General features: G+C 43.7%; 1 protein-coding gene across 1 annotated transcript in view; it reads right to left on the minus strand.

Moving 5' to 3' along the window:
• LOC139375661 (kinesin family member 19) overlaps positions 1–20,414 on the minus strand; it is a 76,475-nt gene that overhangs the window by 28,886 nt on the left and 27,175 nt on the right. Inside the window, exons 3-4 of the mRNA XM_071117466.1 lie at positions 10,553–10,751; positions 2,624–2,760 (exon numbers count right to left, since the gene is read on the minus strand). Of these exons, the coding sequence (XP_070973567.1) occupies positions 2,624–2,760; positions 10,553–10,751 (336 nt within the window). The remainder of the gene's footprint in view (positions 1–2,623; positions 2,761–10,552; positions 10,752–20,414) is intronic.

Here is a 20,414-nt window from a genome sequence, read left to right on the forward strand (position 1 = left end):
AGGCAAATAACACTGAAACATGCATGAGAGCACCAGCTGTTCTGGAAGATTGTATGACCACCCTCTCCGCAGCCGATGTGAGTAAGACCTTTAAACAGGTCAACATTCACAAGGCCACAGGGCCAGACAGAATACCAGGACGTGTACTGCGAGCATGCGCTGATCAACTGGCAAGTGCCTTCACTGACATTTTTAACCTCTCCCTGTCCGAGTCTGTAATACCTACATGTTTTAAGCAGACCACCATAGTGCCTGTGCCCAAGAACGCTAAGGTAACCTGCCTAAACGACTACCGACCAGTAGCACTCACGTCTGTAGCCATGAAGTGCTTCGAAAGGCTGGTCATGGCTCACATCAACACCATTATCCCAGAAACCCTAGACCCACTCCAATTTGCATACCGCCCCAACAGATCCACAGATGATGCAATCTCTATTGCACTCCTCACTGCCCTTTCCCACCTGGACAAAAGGAACACCTATGTGAGAATGCTATTCATTGACTACAGCTCGGCGTTCAACACCATAGTGTCCTCAAAGCTCATCAATAAGCTACGGACCCTGGGACTAAACACCTCCCTCTGCAACTGGATCCTGGACTTCCTGACGGGCCGCCCCCCAGGTGGTAAGGGTAGGTAACAACATATCCGCCCCGCTGATCCTCAAAACAGGGGCCCCTCAGGGGTGCGTGCTCAGTCCCCCCTGTACTCCCTATTCACTCATGACTGCACAGCCAGGCACGACTCCAACACCATTATTAAGTTTGCAGATGACACAACAGTGGTAGGCCTGATAACCGACAACGACAAGACAGCCTATAGGGAGGAGGTCAGAGACCTGGCCGTGTGGTGCCAGGACAACAACCTCTCCCTCAACGTGATCAAGACAAAGGAGATGATTGTGGACTACAGGAAAAAGAGGACCGAGCACGACCCCATTCTCATCGATGGGGCTTCAGTGGAGTAGGTTGAGAGCTTCAAGTTCCTTGGTGTCCACATCACCAAAAACTAACATGATCCAAGCACACCAAGATAGTCGTGAAGAGGGCATGACAAAACCTATTCCCCCCCCAGGAGACTGAAAAGATTTGGCATGGGTCCTCAGATCCTCAAAATAGCTGCACCATTGAGAGCATCCTGACTGGTTGCATCACTGCCTGGTATGGCAACTGCTCGGCCTCCGACCGCAAGGCACTACAGAGGGTAGTGCAAACGGCCCAGTACATCACTGAGGCCAAGCTTCCTGCCATCCAGGACCTCTATACCAGGTTGTGTCAGAGGAAGGCCCTAAAAATTGTCAAAGACTCCATCCACCCTAGTCATAGACTGTTCTCTCTGCTACCGCACGGCAAGCGGTACCGGAGTGCGAAGTCTAGGTCCAAGAGGCTTCTAAACAGCTTCTAACCCCAAACCATAAGACTCCTGAACACCTAATCAAATGGCTACCCAGACTATTTGCATTGCCCCTCCCCCTCTTTTACATTGCTGCTACTCTCTGTTGTTATCATCTATGCATAGTCATTTTAATAACTACCTACATGTACATATTACCTCAACTAACCGGTGCCCCCACACATTGACTCTGTACCGGTACCCCCCCCCCCCCCCTGTATATAGTCTCGCTATTGTTATTTTACTGCTGCTTTTTAATTACTTGTTCGTTTTATTTCTTATTCTTATCCATATTTTTTGAAAGTGCATTGTTGGTTAGGCGATTGTAAGTAAGCATTTCACTGTTAGGTCTATCTATACCTGTTGTATTCGGCGCATGTGATTAATGAAATTTGATTTGATTTGACATTCTGTTAAAGGTCCCCAAAGCACACACATCCCTGGGTTGCTCCTCTTTTCATTTTGCTGCAGCTAGCGACTGGAACGAGCTGCAACAAACACTCAGACTGGACAGTTTTATCTTCATCTCTTCTTTCAAAGACTCAATCATGGACACTCTTACTGACAGTTGTGGCTGCTTCACGTGATGTATTGTTGTCTCTACCTTCTTGCCCTTTGTGCTGTTGTCTGTGCCCAATAATGTTTGTACCATGTTTTGTGATGCTAACATGTTGTGCTGCTGCCATGTTGTGTTGCTACCATGTTGTTGTTATTTTGTGTTGCTACCATGCTGTTTTTCATGTGTTGCTGCCATGCCATGTTGTTGTCTTAGGTCTCTCTTTATGTAGTGTTATGTTGTCTCTCTTGTTGTGATGTGTGTTTTATCCTATATTTGTATATATTTTTAATCCCAGCCCCTTTCCCCGCAGGAGGCCTTTTGCCTTCTGGTAGGCCGTCATTGTAAATAAGAATTTGTTCTTAACTGACTTGTCTAGTTAAAAAAGAAAAAAAGAAAGAAAATGTTGACTACATCACTGTTGATGACCTTACCTGAACTGAAATCCTTGTGGGTCAGGTGATAGGGCAGTTTGTTATAGCACAAGTAGGCTGCTGACGGCTGTGTTGGATGTATGTTATTAGACATGTTGTTAGGGTATTCCTAAGAGAAACAATGTTGCATCCCAAAATAGCACCCTATTCCCCATATAGTGTACTACCTTTGAAATGTAGTGCACTATATAAGGAATTGGATGCCATTTGGGAAGCAGACATAGAGATAGTATGCATTCTCACCTCCAGGTATGACATGGAGATGTTGTACTGCATGTCATCGCTGGTCTCCTCGATGGCTTTGAACAGGTCATTTAGAGTCCGTACGTAGATCCCCGGTTCCCTGTCCGTACCCAACATAGTGTACGTCTTCCCACAACCTGAGCACAGACACACACGCACACACAAAGAAGGAAAATATTCACAATCACAGTTTGCAGTTTGAATTGAAGGGAATAAAATTGTTAATACCAAACAACTTGATCATTGAATAGTGTCTATTTCAGGGTCATTACTATATTTTTTATACCCCTTTTAGTTCACAAGGAGAAGTAAAAAAAAAAAAAAATTACAACCAAATACAAAAAATGACGTAAATGTGTTCCCAGCAAGCACATTTGGTTCTTTGGAAGTTGTAGGAACGTATGTTTTTGGTTTCCCATTGGTTCTGGGAACTAAGCCATAAGTTTCCTGATTGGTAAAACTGAACGTTTTTGAAACTTTCTGAGAACGGAAGTGAATATCACACCTGATCTGGGAATGTATATGTCTTGGTTGCATGGAGGATCTGAGAACATTTTACTATGGTTTTCCTGGGAAGTTTTATTAAATGTTCTGAGAACAGAAATTATAGGTATTTTGAAGTTAATTAAATAATTTTCTGCTAGTTTAGGTTAACTGTTTTGAACACAGGCATGACACTTGGAAATTAATTTGCTTTGGCATTAATCATGCAAACACATGCATTTTTTTATTGTGGCATGGCGTCAGTGAGATTCAAACCTATGATCTTCATTTCTCTACCCATGGAATTTGTCCACTGCGCCACCAGGATGGAGCTAGCGTGCCATTTAAGAAAAACTCATACCAAGATGTTCATTTTAGTCTATTCAAACAGACCCTATTTCAAAGGAAACGAGCACTAATTAAGATCAGGTGTGACCAATTAGAAGGCACACTTGAACACACACTTGATAGAGAGTTTTGTTGACGTATGTGTTTTTAAATAACATTCTTAGAACATTCTTTGAACGTTACTAATGTATTCTTGTGTTTTTTATGGAAAGTTTTCTTAATGTTCTGAGAACATGACTTTAAATAGAACTATGAGGAAACCTTAAGAAAACGTTATGCTGAAGTACCGAAATTCCCACAGAACAACGTTGTTTCATAACGTTCTCTGAACAATTTGAGAACATGACTTTAAACAGAACCATGAGAAATTCCCACCTAAGAAACATATGGTTCTCAGAACGTTATGTGCTAGCTCGGTATCCTGCACCATTACCAGAAAGTTGTATGCAAAATAACCATAAGACAACCTGGGCTCTCATCTAACTGTAAGAAACATTTGGTTCTCAGAATGTTATGTACTAGCTGAGATGTTATGGAAGGGTCCAATCACATTTTATTTGTGATTTCACTTGTTTTTGAGAACCTTACCCTAAACAGCAAATCACTTCCTAATGATGAGGAAATGTTTTGTTGTTTGGGATAAGTTTCTGAAAAACAAGTGAAATCACAAAAAAATTCAAATAACATTCCATTTACAGTACATCAAAAAGAGAGATATGGTTGTAAAAAAGAAAACTTCTCCTTTAAAGTCAGTTCATTTATTTGGCCTTTTACAGGAATTTGCCTCACATTCAGTAGCTGTACACTATGTTTAAATTCCATATTAAAAAGCCTTCTTGTTGAAAGCTTAACCCCAGTCAAGCTCTATTTCAAGAAACCATGCCTGTTTAGGTCGAGAAGGACAGCCTAGTCACCAGATCTTCATTCTGTTTTGGACAACTAGACTGTGACACATGGAGTTTAATTAGTTTAATTTGAGATGAGCAGAGATTAAGAGCGGTGAGTCTACAGGGAGAGACAGACAGCAGGAGGGAGGGAGGGAGGAAGGGAGGAAGGGAGGGAGGGAGGAAGGAAGGGATGGAGGAAGGGATGGAGAGGAAGTTACTTTTGGGTCAGTTGTATTTGTCTTTCTAGGTAATGACAGTCTGTCTGAGCCCTGCTTCTTGGCAGTCAGGTGCTCCCTATGACACAATTTCCTGTTCCTTATAAAAGCAGAATCAGAGATGACACACAACACCCTCCCCAGTCCATATGGAAACAAATCAGACTAATTAAAATCTCGAACCATCAGATGAATCAAGTGGAAAAGGAAGATAGCAATATATGAGTTTGATTACACGGCTGCAATGAGCAAAATAATAAGAAATAACTTGGATAAAACTACATGCAGTCAGATTCATCAACCTCCAGGCTGATTATTTCCTATGTAATGTTCTCCCCTGGTGCCCAGTGGGTGGTAGGTGAGGACAACACACACAGGAACAGAGGACACATGCACACATGCATTCACACACATGCATGCAATTAAAATAGAGCAGGTATCCCCAAGTACGCGCAATGCCGTAGGGGTACACCAAATATAAATGTGATTTACATTTTAAAAATATATTTAAAAAATTGAAGAAGAAAAAATCCTTCACATTTTCAAATTTATATTTATATTTTCCAATGGGGCTACACAGGATTTTTTTCTCGCCTGAGTAGCCTTGTGTCACTGCCAAAAATCTAATTAAACCATCTAGTGTTCAGCGAAATAACAACACAATGTCAAATACAGATAGCCTAATCAAATAATTAACACATTAACCAATCACATTAACCAATCACATTAACCGCTACTCTCTCGCGCGAATTCCACTAATGGTCTATAGGTAGCCAAATGTAGCTGCTGCTCATTCCGTTTGCTCGAAAATGGATAAATGGTTAAAGATACACATAGCAGCTCTACTGGCAGTACTGCTACTACCAGCAGTACTACACCTGTCAACGACACAAGTTGCACTGCTTCCACGAGCACATCCAACGTCTGATGCAGCCAAAGAAAGAGCTGTTGCCCCCTTACCAGGGAAAGTCAGGGATGTTGGACCATCGAAGAGGCGCAAATATGATGAGAACTACGTTGATTGGGGGTTCGCTTATATTGGGAGTAGTGCCTTTCCTCAGCCACAGTGTGTTAGATGTGCAAAAGTACTATCTTGCAACTCTTGCGCAGACATTTAGAAACAAAACATGCCAATTTGAAAAATAATCCCCGGGAGTTTGTTGAGCGAGAATTAAGACGACTTTTGAGTAGTAAGACATGTATAAAAGCAACAGATTCCATTAATAAGAAGGGGCTAGAAGCGTCTTATATGGTGAGCTACCGAGTGGCTAAGATAGGCAAGCCCCATACTATTGTGGAGGACTTCATTCTTCCTGCTGCCGCGGATATGTTTGGGACAATGCTGCCCCAAAAAACTATACAGACAATGTCTTTGTAACGTCTACTTCCAGCTCACACCCTCAAACACGTAGATCCCCGAACGCAGCTCACTGTAACGGGATTCTTCCTGGGAAGGAGAGGCGGACCAAAACGCAGCGTGGTTATTTTGATACATCTTTAATAAAGATGAAAATAGAACAAAAACAAGAAACGTGAAAAACCGAAAACAGCCCTATCTGGTGTAACAAACACAAAGACAGGAACAATCACCCACAAAACCCAACACAAAACAGGCTACCTAAATATGGCTCCCAATCAGAGACAATGACTAACACCTGCCTCTGATTGAGAATCATATCAGGCCCAAACACAGAAACAGACAAACTAGACATCCAACATAGAATGCCCACTCAGATCACACCCTGACCAAACAAAACATAGAACATACAAAGCAAACTATGGTCAGGGTGTGGCGGCACTGGCAGATCATGGCTGACTGGCGGTACTGGCGGCTCCTTGCAGACTGCCGGCACTGGCGGCTACTTGCAGACTGGCGGCTCCTTGCAGACTGGCGGCACTGGCGGCTCCTTGCAGACTGGCGGCTCCTTGCAGACTCGTGGTACTGGCGGCTCAGGACAGACGGGAGACTCTGATGGCGCTGGGCAGACGGGTAGCTCAGGCGGCGCTGGGCAGACTGGAGACTCCGGCAGCGCTGGAGAGGAGGAAGGCTCCGGCAGCGCTGGACGGAGGAGCTCTGGCGCCTCTGGACTGAGAGGCAGAAGCTCTGGCAGCGCCGGACAGGCGGGAGCCTCCGGCAGCGCTGGAGAGGAGGAAGGCTCCGGTAACACTGGACAGGCGGGAGACTCCGGCAGCGCTGGAGAGGAAGGAGACTCCGGCAGCGCTGGACAGGCGAGGCGCACTGTAGGCCTGGTGCGTGGTGCCGGCACTGGTGGTACTGGGCCGAGGACACGCACCTCAGGGCGAGTGCGGGGAGCTGCCACCGGAGGGCTGATGCGTGGAGGTGGTACCGGATAGACCAGACCGTGCAGGCGCACTGGAGCTCTTGAGCACCGAGCCTGCCCAACCTTACCTGGTTGAATGCTCCCGGTCGCCCTGCCAGTGCAGTGAGGTGGAATAGCCCGCACTGGGCTATGCAGGCGAACCGGGGACACCGTGCGCAAGGCTGGTGCCATGTAAGCCAGCCCAAGGAGACGCACTGGAGACCAGATGCGTAGAGCCGGCTTCATGGCACTTGGCTCGATGCTCACTCTAGCCCGGCCGATACGCGGAGCTGGTATGTACCGCACCGGGCTATGCACCCACACTGGGGACACCGTGCGCTCCACCGCATAACACGGTGCCTGCCCAGTCTCTCTCGCCCTCCGGTAAGCACAGGAAGTTGGCGCAGGTCTCCTACCTGGTTTCGCCATACTTCCTGTGTGCCTCCCCCCAAGAAATTGTTGGGGCTGCCTCTCGGGCTTCCTTGCCAGCCGTGTTCCCTCATATCGCTGGCTCCTCTCTCCGGCTGCCTCTGCTCTCCTAGCAGCCTCCACCTGTTCCCATGGAAGGCGATCCTTTCCCGCCAGGATCCAATACATCATCCCATGTCTATTCCTCCTTGCTCTGCTCCTGCTTCCGCTGCCTGTCACCATGCCGCTTGGTCCTGTTGTGTTGGGTGATTCTGTAACGGGATTCTTCCTGGGAAGGAGAGGCGGACCAAAACGCAGCGTGGTTATTTTGATACATCTTTAATAAAGATGAAAATAGAACAAAAACAAGAAACGTGAAAAACTGAAAACAGCCCTATCTGGTGTAACAAACACAAAGACAGGAACAATCACCCACAAAACCCAACACAAAACAGGCTACCTAAATATGGCTCCCAATCAGAGACAATGACTAACACCTGCCTCTGATTGATAACCATATCAGGCCCAAACACAGAAACAGACAAACAAGACATCCAACATAGAATGCCCATTCAGATCACACCCTGACCAAACAAAACATAAAACATACAAAGCAAACTATGGTCAGGGTGTGACACTCACTCTCCAGATCCCAATCACTTGAATTCTAATCACCTGTTCACACACCGGTATGTCATTATCACAAACTATTTAGTTCAGTTCTTTGCACCCCATCACTATTGTTTGTTTTGTGACACACATCTTTCAGCGCTCTGGTTTTCCCGTGATTTAAGCCTCCCGTGTATTATTGTTTTGGCCTGCCTCACTAATGATGCCTTTTTGCCTATTTCCTGCCTGTACTTTAGCCTTTTGGACCCCCTGTGTATGACCTTCTGCCTGCCACTGGACCCAGCTACCTGCCTCTTCCTGTGGTCCTTTGCAATAAACACCTGCTGCGCCCTGCGCTTTAAACCAGCTCTCTCTCTCTCTCTCCCATCGTGTTCATTACACCGTCGTCCTACATCCTCTGAACAGGAAGATATATTGTCGTCAAGGGCTTATATAAGAAGGTTGAGGAGGGCGTGTTTGAAAAGTTTTATAGCCCATGTCCTTTCACAGGGGCGGGCCACTGATTGAGCAGAGCCATATCTTATGAAGACACAAATCTCACATTTTAGAAGCTAAAATCACATTTCATCCCATCACGAATAATTTAATATTCAAACATTTAAATTGAACAACAATTCCATGTGAATCCGATAACTCTGATTAACTCAGAACGAAGCCAACATTGCTTTGGTTGCGATTGGTATAAACTTTGAACTCTTATTCACTACAGAAGTGATACCTCCTAGCCGTTGAGTTAGCAACAGCAGATGCAACGAGGGTTAGGAAGGAACAGACAGAGTATCCCGTCTATTACCAAACAACGTTACTACAACTTATCCAATTGACAACCAGAGACATCCTTCAAAGGACTCGGTTGGGCAACACGGCCTTCCATCTACCACCAACCTACCGAAGCGAAGCTCAGAGTAAATATTTATTGCATTTTCCTTTTCCAAATGGGCGGTAATTTAGAATGCATAAGATACTGTATTTACGATGGTACAGCTTCTCCCTGTGTCCCTCAGTCTTCCCGCTCTTTCACTCAAACCCAGCCCTTTTCCTTTGTGTAACAAGCTGTCATATCTGTTCCGCCCGCTAGGGACGTTTTCCTTTATGACGTAATTTGTAATCAAGTTATGATTTAATTATGTGTATGTGTAATTCTGTGTAATTAGTTAGGTATTTAGTAAATAAATAATTAAACCCAATTTTGTATTGCTGATTCAAATTGTTAGCCAGGGTTCATGTAGATAACCAAGAATGTACAACTTTCAGATGAGACTGAATTAAGACAACGATTGATATTGACTGCTATTGATGTAAAATATTACTAGGTCTTTAAGAGTATATTCGGAAGATAACAGCTCTATAAATATTATTTTGTGGTGCCCGACTCTCTAGTTAATTACATTTACATGATTAGCTCAATCAGGTGATATTAATTATGGAGAAATGATTTTATAGAATAGCATGTCATATCACTTAATCCGGCATAGCCAAAGACACAACAGCAGTGACCATGTAACGCTTTTACAACATACAGAAGTCCACCGGTTATCAAGGGGCAAAGTATTGACACGTTTTTTGAAATTGAGAGACGAGCTTGAAGTTTTCTTTACTGACCATAATTTTCACATGTCTGACCGTTTGCATGTTGACGAGTTTCTCACACAACTGGGTGATGTTTTTCCTCGCTTGATCTGAATCTAGTATTACAGGGACTCTACGCAACTATATTCAATGTGCGGGAGAAAATTTAGGCTATGATTAAGAAGTTGGAGCTCTTCTTTGTCTGCATTAACAAGGACGACACACAGGTCTTTCCATCATTGTAGGATTTTTGTGTGTGCAAATGAACTCAAGATTACGGACAATGTCAAATGTGATATAGCGAAGCACCTGAGTGAGTTGGGTGCGGAATTACGCAGGTACTTTCCCGAAACAGATGGCACAAACAACTGGATTCGTTATCCCTTTCATTCCCTGCCTGCAGTCCATTTACCGATATCTGAACAAGAGAGCCTCATCGAAATTGCAACAAGCAGTTCTGTGAAAATGTCATTTAATCAGAAGCCACTGCCAGATTTCTGGATTGGGTTGCGATCAGAGTATCCTGCCTTGGAAAATCGTGTTGTTAAGACACTGATGCCCTTTGAAATCACGTACCTATGTGAGAGTGGATTCTCAGCCCTCACTAGCATGACAACTAAATACAGGCACAGACTGTGTGTGGAGAATGATTTAAGACTGAGACTCCAATACAACCCAACATTGCAGAGCTTTGTGAATCCTTTCAAGCACACCCTTCACATGAACCTGTGGTGAGTTATTCCCAATTTTCGATGAACAAATAAGGTTTTATATGTAAGATGTTTAAATAAAGAGCAAAATTATTGATTATTATTATATTATTATTTATGCCCTGGTCCTATAAGAGCTCTTAGTCACTTCCCACGAGCCGGGTTGTGACAAAACCTCACACTCAGTCTTCTGTTTAATAAATGTATCGTACAATGATGGTAAAAAAAACACATTTGAGTGTGCGCTGAACCTGGTGCTAGAGGGGGTACGCTGCTGAAGGTTGAATGTTTGAAGGGGTACAGGACTTTAAAAAGTTTGGGAACCACTGGAATAGAGGATATGGCTGCTATGACAAACCTGTGGGTCCGTAGGCGAAAACGGTGGCGTTGTAGCCAGATATGAGACCTTCGATTAGGCCCTTGGTCGTGGCTCTGTACACCTCCTCCTGGTTGGCTGAGTAGTCAAACGCAACGTCAAACATATAGGTCTTTTCCCGGGAACGGTTGGCACGCAGGATATCATCTGGATCCTCCATGGGGTCCATCAGTACCACCATCTACAGCAGAGAGGAAGGGAGGAGAGAGGGATGAAAAGGGAGAAAAGGGATATTTTAATGATTAGTCATCATACAGAACACAGAACACGTTTGGTTATTTTGACTCTGCAGTTGGGCCACATGACAAGCCGTTGTCGAAGCCAAATTGGGTTGTTGAAGCTAGATTATTGCTACGTTCAGAGGAGAGCAGTATTTCTGTTACATGTATTTTGGGTTGTTGAAGCTGGATTATTGCTACGTTCAGAGGAGAGCAGTATTTCTGTTACATGTATTTTGGGTTGTTGAAGCTGGATTATTGCTACGTTCAGAGGAGAGCAGTATTTCTGTTACATGTATTTTGGGTTGTTGAAGCTGGATTATTGCTACGTTCAGAGGAGAGCAGTATTTCTGTTACATGTATTTTGGGTTGTTGAAGCTGGATTATTGCTACGTTCAGAGGAGAGCAGTATTTCTGTTACATGTATTTGAAATACGTATTTGAATATTTTCTCATTTGTATTCCACGGGCTGAACGACACTCCAAAGTATTTTGTAACAAGATACTTTCGACAGCTGTGATTTATATATTATAAATACAAAATACTGTTCTATACCATTTCTTTATAGCGGTTCACAATTTTGTGGCCCTCTTTCACCCTACAATGGTATCACAAATCTCATGGCACTATGTTGTGATAAGAGTGTCTGCTAAATAAACCAAAATGTAAATGTAGATGTAAAAATGAACAACTGCAAAGCACACTGGGAATTGTCATTGATCTTGAGTTCATTTAGCAGACGCTCTTATCACACCATAGTGCCGTCATACTTTAGATATCAATGTAGGGCGAAAGAGGGCCACAAAATGGCAAACTACTTTAAAGTAATGGTATAGAAAAATATGTTGTATTTTGAAAATACAAATAAAGTCTTTCGAAAGTATCTTGTAACAAAATACATTGGAGTGTAGTTCAGCCCAGTGTAATACAACATACAAAATACTCAGAAGTCATTCAAATACGTATTGGAATATAGTTCCGCCCAATACAAATGACATCTTTCGAATGTATCTTGTTACAAAATACATTGGAGTGTAGTTCAGCCCACTATTTACACAGCGCTGGGTTGCTTACTCCTCTCTCACTTCTGCTGCCATCTGCCACAGTATGACTGTGAGCACCGTAATGGCTGACAGTTACCCAGCTCAGTGCAGCACAGGAGGCTGCTGAGGGGAGGGCGGCTCATAATAATGGCTGGAATGGAGTAAATGGAATGGAAACCATGTTTGATGTGTTCCATACCATTCCATTTATTCAGTTCCCAGAGTTACTATGAGCCCGTTCTCCCCAATTGAGGTGCCACCGGCCGCCTCTACTGTGCAGGTAATTAAAGTGGTTAAGAGGAACTGACGGGCGCAGCAGCAGTTAGATCCGGGGGTCTGATGGTTTAAACAGGGCCTTTTATCCATCTGCAGCTGGAGATACAAAGGGCCTACTGTGGGGTAGATAGAGCCCTGAGTGCCACCGTGCCCCTCCACACCCACGCAGTCTACGTCCCAATTCCCCCTATTCCCTAGTGCACACATAGGACCCTGGTCAAAAGTACCCCTTGACACGTTTCAGCCTTATTGTCAAATGTATTAAATCTACACTGAATATCCTATAACAACAAAGCGAAATACCTTACTTACATAAGTATTCAGACCCTTTGCTATGAGACTCAAAATTGAGCACAGGTACATCCTGTTTCCATTGATCATCCTTGAGATGTTTCTACAACTTGATTGGATTCTACCTGTGGTAAATTACATTTATTGGACATGATTTGGAAACGCACACACACGTCTATATAAGGTCCCACAGTTGACAGTGCATGTCAGAGGAAAAACCATGCCATGAGGTTGAAGGAATTGTCTGTAGAGCTCCGAGACAGCATTGTGTCGAGGCACAGATATGGGGAAGGGTACCAACACATTTCTGCAGCATTGAAGATCCCCAATAACACAGTGGCCTCCATCATTCTTAAATGGAAGAAGTTTGGAACCATGAAGACTCTTCCTAGAGCTGGCCAACCGGCCAAACTAATCAACCGAGGGAGAAGGGCCTTGGTCAGGGAGGAGACGAAGAACCTGATAGTCACACTCACAGAGCTCCAGAGTTCCTCTCTGAAGATGGGACAACCTTCCAGAAGGACAAACATCTCTGCAGCACTACACCAAGCAGGCCTTTATGGTAGCGTAGCCTGATGGAAGCCACTCCTCAGTAAAAGGCACATGACAGCCCGCTTGGAGATTTTGCCAAAATGCACCTAAAGGACTCTCAGACCATGAGAAACAAGATTTTCTGGTCTGATGAAACCAAGATTGAACTATTTGGCCTGAATGCCAAGCGTCACATCTGGAGGAAACCTGGCACCATCCCTACGGTGAAGCATGGTGGTGGCAGCATCATGCTGTGGGGATGTTTTTCAGCGGCTGGGACTGGGAGACCAGTCAGGATCGACGGCAAAATGAACGGAGCAAAGTACAGAGAGATCCTTGATGAAAACCTGCTCCAGAGCACACAGCCAAGACAACGCAGGAGTGGCTTCGGGACAAGTCTCTGAATGCCCTTGAGTGGCCGAGCCAGAGCCCGGACTTGAACCCAATTGAACATCTCTAGAGAGACCTGAAAATAGCTGTGCAGCGACGCTCCCCATCCAACTTGACAGAGCCTCAGAGGATCTGCAGAGAAGAATTGGAGAAACTCCCCAAATACAGGTGCCAAGCTTGTAGCGTCATACCCAAAAATACTTGAGGCTGTGATCTCTGCCAAAGGTGTTTCAACAAAGTACTGAGTACTTATGTAAACATGATATTACTGTTTTTTTGTTTTAATACATTTGCAAAAATGATTTTTTTTTTAAACAAACTGTTTTTGCTTTGTCATTATGGGGTATTGTGTGTAGATTGATGAGGGAAGAAAAAAACAATTTAATCAATTTTAGAATAAGACTGTAACGTCATAAAATGTGGAAAAAGTCAAGGGTTCTGAATACTTTCCGAATGCACTGTATATGGTACAGGATGGCATTTGGGACTCGACCAGATTGTCTGGTGATTGATGTGAGCCATTGTGCCATCCATGTCATTTCTGAAAGGTGATCAACATCAGGCACTACACTATCTTTACCCACCAGCAAGCCATACTCAGGTCTATTCAGAGTTCGCCTGGCTCTACCTGCCGGTTCTATTCAGAGTTCGCCTGGCTCTACCTGCCGGTTCTATTCAGAGTTCGCCTGGCTCTACCTGCCGGTTCTATTCAGAGTTCGCCTGGCTCTACCTGCCGGTTCTATTCAGAGTTCGCCTGGCTCTACCTGCCGGCTCTATTCAGAGTTCGCCTGGCTCTACCTGCCGGCTCTATTCAGAGTTCGCCTGGCTCTACCTGCCGGCTCTATTCAGAGTTCGCCTGGCTCTACCTGCCGGTTCTATTCAGAGTTCGCCTGGCTCTACCTGCCGGCTCTATTCAGAGTCCATCCACAGGGGCACCGCACAGTGGCACAGTGTCAGAATGTAATAACTGTAATAGTAATGACAACTCAGGGGAAATACCTATATACTACTGCAAACATTAATCACTTCACTAAGTGGTGGTCTGGGAGACTTAGCTAGCTCCCCAGAGCTCTGTTCGTCAGCAGAGGAGTCGGGTTAAAGCTGAGGAGTCAGTTGGACACTGTGGTGAATATTAAAACATTGTCTTGATATCACTGATGTTTTTGAGTAGACTTCAGGACTACTGGATGTTGTGGTGCGTACAGGGTTTAAATAGTCTGTTCTGTTCATGTCCAGCTCTGAATGGCTGGAGAGAGGGCCTTTAGTTTCAGGACCGTGTTTGTGTGTCTGTCTCCCTGTGCGTGTGTGTGTTGTCTGAATGGCCTGGGTCTGGTCTAGTATCCCCAGCACAGCATAGCCCTGTTTAATGACCCCTCAGTCATGGAGCCGCTCACTTTGAAGCCTCTTGATTGAAATTCAAGAGGAGAAATCTGACTTTTAAAAGCGTACAATTACACAGAGAAAGAAGGAACAAAACACACGCACAGAGACGTAATCAGCAAACAGAAGAGAGGAGAGAGGTAAGAGATGGGGAGGGAAGAGAGGAGGGGAGGGAGAATTAGAGGAGGGGAGGGAGAATCACGTTTCTCAGGAAACATAGTATTGTATTGTAAACCAGGAGCTCTTCTTCTCTTCTCTCTAGCCAGGGTCAGAGACACTCAGTAACCTAAAGAACCGCATCGGTCTGGTGTCTTCACCAACAACGTGACAGAACTGATGCGTTGTGTGTGTGCACGCGTGCGTGCGTGGGGTGGAGATGACATAGGACAGAAGAGAGATGGCTCTGGCCTTGACGTACTTCAACCTACCTGTCTGAGAGCTCTGCTCTGCTCTACTTTGGTCAGACAGGCTGGCAGCACCCCCTACTGTACCTGGCAGCCAAGGCTGTGTGCGTGTCCATGTTAGTGTTTCAGTAGGCATCAGCGAGCATATAAAGTATCATGTCTTTTGTTCAAAAGAGGTTCTGGTGTGCATTCAAGGATGTTCTTAGACCAGAGTGTGTTTAGTACAGTAGCACGTGTGTGTGTCTATGCAGAGTGTGTTTAGTACAGTAGCACGTGTGTGTGTCTATGCTAAGGAACACCCTTTAAGGCCAATCAGGATGATTGCACACCTCTCGCATCTGTTGCCTTTGTTCCTTAGGTTACCTGGGTACCCTGTTACCCCACCTCGCCCGGTAATGCATGACAGCTGCTGGCAGGTCATGGCATCTTCTGTAGGGTGACTGTTGTTAAGGCAGCTGATAAGGAGCCGTGCAGTATGGTGCCAGTGGGCCCAGATGGCTGTGAAACTAGGCATGCACTTGTTCCAACGTCAGTACTTGCACACTACTTAGAATTAAGCAATACATTGGGCATGCTTTCTAAGTAGTGTGCATTCTAAGTAGTACGTTGAATGCAATCTGACACACATAACTGGATGCCAGAATATAAGACAAAAGCAGCTCTAACTCCTCAAATGGAGTCATGGACCTCAGTCCACCTCCAACAAGGTTCACAAGGTGACTCACTGCATTACCTGGGAACGACCAGCAGTGTTATTTTTTATAAGAACAATGAGGGTGTTGTTGCTCTGCTCACGATCCATGTTCCATTACTGTCTTATTAACAATAACAGGCTCTTATAAAGAACACAGGTCTGAGTTCAGTTTGTGGCCCCCTTTTCAAGCCTGCGTTGGAATCAGAAGTCTGATAGCACTATGTCATAACTCTCCTGTGACGATCTGAAGGATCAGGTTACAGTGGGTCCGCTCTACAGCGTGCTCTCTCTCGTAGAGGGGCAGAGCGGGAAGTCGGCTTGCTTATAGCAGTCATAAAATATGCTGTCTCTATGCTCTGTAGTGTTTGAGCGTGGAATGTAAACTGTGGAACACAGTTGGACATCAAAAGTTTGAATAATTAAACAATATTTCTATTTTTGAGAATGTGGGAGTGGTCCGTGGACACTTAAAGAACAGAGTGTGTTTCATTTGGTGATCTCATGAGGGACAGGAAACACTCATGACTGTATCTTTGGTTGTGTACACTTCTTAATTATGGGGTTTACATCACAATATTGTGAAACGTATGTGATTTAACATGACGCTATTTGTGAAAAGACGTAATGTGATGTTAACCTTCTAAATGAGAAAATATGGGTTTTCATATAAAGTTAACCAAATCAGTGGCCATGTGAGCATAGATGTTACGTCGACATCATGGACCGCCCTTTTCTCAGAAGTGTATAAAACCCACTCCTGACTAAATTTACATTAGACCAGAAAATATGGAGCTGACGCTACATGTTGAAATGGTTGAGAACAACAACTCTATAGGCCCAGGAGACCAGACAGCGTGTAGTGTTGGCTACACGGCTGGAAATGGTTCAACTCTGAGACTATCGATCACTACAGAATAAGAGCAAATCCTAGACGTAGAATTACAACAACCGCGGAAGCATCTATCTATGCAACGACCATCTGTACACCTGACCTATCCATTACAACAGACACTATCCAGAGCCGCTGAGAAAGCGACAACTACGAAAGACATTGTGACTTCTGGGGAAGTTAACTAGAGACTCCCTGATGAACTGACTCTCCAGCAGACGGACCGGTGATTCCAACAGAGAAGACAACGACATAAGGGCCTAAATATGTATATTGCAATTATTTTTGAATGAGCGGCCGTTCATGTGCAAATGATTAGCATGTCAATGGATATAATTATCAACTGTGTGTAGTGAATACATTTAGTCTTTCCCTCTTTTTATCCGTGTCCACCCCTTTCCATTATCTACCAAGCCGTCATACCGGTTTAGCCCACTAGGGACTTATCAATGCGTTGTGTTAGTAACCAATAACAATATTGTTTGTTTATGTATTTCTGTGATTTGTTTAGTTAGTTAGTAAATAAATAATTAAGCCAAGATGTATTGTCATGTTCTGACCATAGTTCTGTTATTTTATTCTTTGTTTTAGTATGGTCAGGGAGTGAGTTGGGGTGGGCAGTCTATGTTTGTTTTTCTATGTTGGTTTTTGTGTTCGGCCTAGTATGGTTCTCAATCAGAGGCAGGTGTCATTAGTTGTCGCTGATTGAGAATCATATTTAGGTAGCCTGGGTTTCACTGTTGGATGGTGGGTGTTTGTTTCCGTGTGAGTGTTTGGGCCACACGGTACTGTTTTGGTTTTGGTTGGTGGGTGTTTGTTACCGTGTGAGTGTTTGGGCCACACGCTACTGTTTCGGTTTTTGTAAATTCACGTCATCGTTTATTGTTTTGATTCCGTGTTCAGTGCTTTCTTTAATTAAAATCAGCATGAACACTTACCACGCTGCACTTTGGTCCGATCCTTACTCCTCCTCAGACGAAGAGGAGGAAATCCATTACATGTATTTTGCTGATTCATTATGGGAACAGGGTTTGTGCAGATATCCAAGGGGTTGCGACGTTCAGAAATGAGAACTGATGAGGTAATAAATATACATTAATAGAAGACTAATCGATAAGATATAAAAAATATCTGAACAGTCGATTCGGGAAATAGAGACTCTATAAACATTTTCCCATGGTGCCCCGACTTCCTAGTTAATTAAAGTTCACATGATTAGTTTAATCACGTAATAATAATTTCCCTTGTAGAATTGATGTGATAAAATAACAGTCATCACATTTAATGATAGTCCAACAACTATGATGTGATAAAAGCGTCTGCTAAATTAACTAACTATAAATGTTTATGTAAAAACAAACCATTTATTTGTCACATGCGCCGAATACAACAGGTGTAGACCTTACCGTGAAATTCTTACTTACCAGCAATGCAGTTAAGAAAATATTTACTAAATAAACAAAAGTAAAAAAAGATACATTCTTCTAAAGTAACACACTAAATAACAATACCGAGGCTACTGTATATAAAGGGGGTACCGGTACCGAGTCAATGTGCGAGGGTACCAGTTAGTCAAGGTAATTTGTACATAAAGTGTACAGTGACTATGCACAGATAATAAACAGCGAGCAGGAGCCGTGTAAAAACAAAGGGACAGGGGATAGACAGTACAGTGCATTCGGAAAGTATTCAAACCCCTTGACTTATTCCACTTATTTTGTTGCGTTACAGCCTGAATTCAAAATGGATTAAATAGATTATTTTTCTCACCTATATAAACACAATATGCATGTTCATTTTCACATATACATTTTGGTCAATTAGCAGACCTGTTTATCCAGAACTAAGGTAGTTAAACAACAACATATCACAGTCATAGCAAGTAAAAAGTTCCTGTAACGGTTACTGACAACGTTGTTGCTGTTCGGGCTGGCTACTTGCAAATGCATTTCTGTATTTTAAAATACAAAATATGTGTTTTAATTAAATACATTTTCAAATACAATAATTTTGTAGTTTATTTTGATACATTGATCTTCATGGTATTTTGTCATTCTATTTTGTAATTTTATTTTGTCCTTTTTGCCCATCCGTGCTTGCAGTCCAGTCCAGTATGGGTTGAGGGCAAAGAGAGAAGATGGCAGGGTCTGATTTTCCATGGAACCAAGAACGTCCATTTGACATTGTGGCTTGGGGCAGTTGTTTTCCCTTCTTCTGACTAATTCATGGGTCCAAATGAGTGAACTGAGCCTGGACACATGCTGGGCACGAGACCTGAGACTGATGGATCGAAACACTGGCCGACCGCAGAGGCCTGGGAAACCAAAAGCAATTTCCTGCTCGATGGTTCTGGTAAACATGGCGACTGCATCCCAAATGGCACCCATTTCCCTATGCAGTGAACTACTTTTGACCAGAGTACTATGGGCCCTATATGGGAAATAGGGTGTCATTTGGGACGCGGACGGAATTTTCTTCATCATCTGTTTTAATCATGGTGTGTTTCCAGCACCTCAATGGACATCACATGGTAAAACCACTTCACACTGGGTGCAGCCTAGAGAGTCAACACGAATGATGACAAAACAAACGTCCAGAGAGTGAATTCAGACACTGGGGATCTACAAATATAGAGCCAGCGGCTACACTAAATCTTTTAAATATTCATGCCCCTGTCCTCAACTATCACCCGTTCCAAAGTCAAAACGACAGCCTGCTTATGCGGCGACATGAAACCAATTAGTTGGATGGTGTTATTTAAATGCTATAAAAAGCCATGTTGGCTTGAGCGTCTCATCCAAGTCCTCTAAGCCTGATAGGGTTTCTAATCAACAGGGCTCACTGGTCTAAAGTCTTTAAGGGGAGCAGCAGCAGACTTCTGTTTGGTTGGCCATCTAGCTGATTGGTGCGCTGCTTGCCGTGTGGCCCACACTGCTCTGCTACCACCGCCACCGTGATGCAGATTCATAATTTAACGCCAGGGTGTGGTGAGGTTTCACCTGCCTCTCTACTTCTCTCTCTCTCCCACCGACTCTCTCTCTCTTTCTCCTTACCCACATGAAACATTAATATAGTTTACTATAGAATATAGGGTTGGGTTTATACGGTATTACCAGAAGTGCACACAAGGGGCACTATAAAAAAAAAATGAAAACATTTGGCATCAGGGATCTGGATCCAGGAGAGGATTGAATGTCTCTGCTGTAACCAAGAAGCCTGATCTTGACATCGAGCCACTTAGCAAGTTAGCAAACCAAATACATATCATTTATTTGACACATCTTAGATTTCTTATAGTTCTACTTAACTTCTAGCTTTTACAGTATTATCCCTCGATCAGGTGTGGTACTTACTACATTACTATCCTCAAAAAAATCACTAGTAAATACAACAGTAATGTCCGCAAAAACACTACAGTCTGCAAAAACACAAATACTACAGTATTTAAATTGCATATACCCTGCCATTACGTTCTCCCATATCGCAATTTGTGCCACCCATAAGTGAGAAACCTACATGCCAAGTATAGACCATATTATGTTCCCTAATGGTTATAGAAAATAACAAAAGCGCTGAACTATCCATTCAGAACCCAGTCCTACAGGTTATGGAACATTTCCTATTTTAGTATCTATCCAGTAGGTTTCCATAACCACCTCTATGTCAAAGATATTAAAACATAAACACTAAAGTAAATACTACAGTAGTGCCTGGAATGCTACAGTAA

Source organism: Oncorhynchus clarkii, chromosome 20 (genome assembly GCF_045791955.1).
Source record: "Oncorhynchus clarkii lewisi isolate Uvic-CL-2024 chromosome 20, UVic_Ocla_1.0, whole genome shotgun sequence".
In the NCBI taxonomy this organism is placed as follows: domain Eukaryota; kingdom Metazoa; phylum Chordata; class Actinopteri; order Salmoniformes; family Salmonidae; genus Oncorhynchus; species Oncorhynchus clarkii.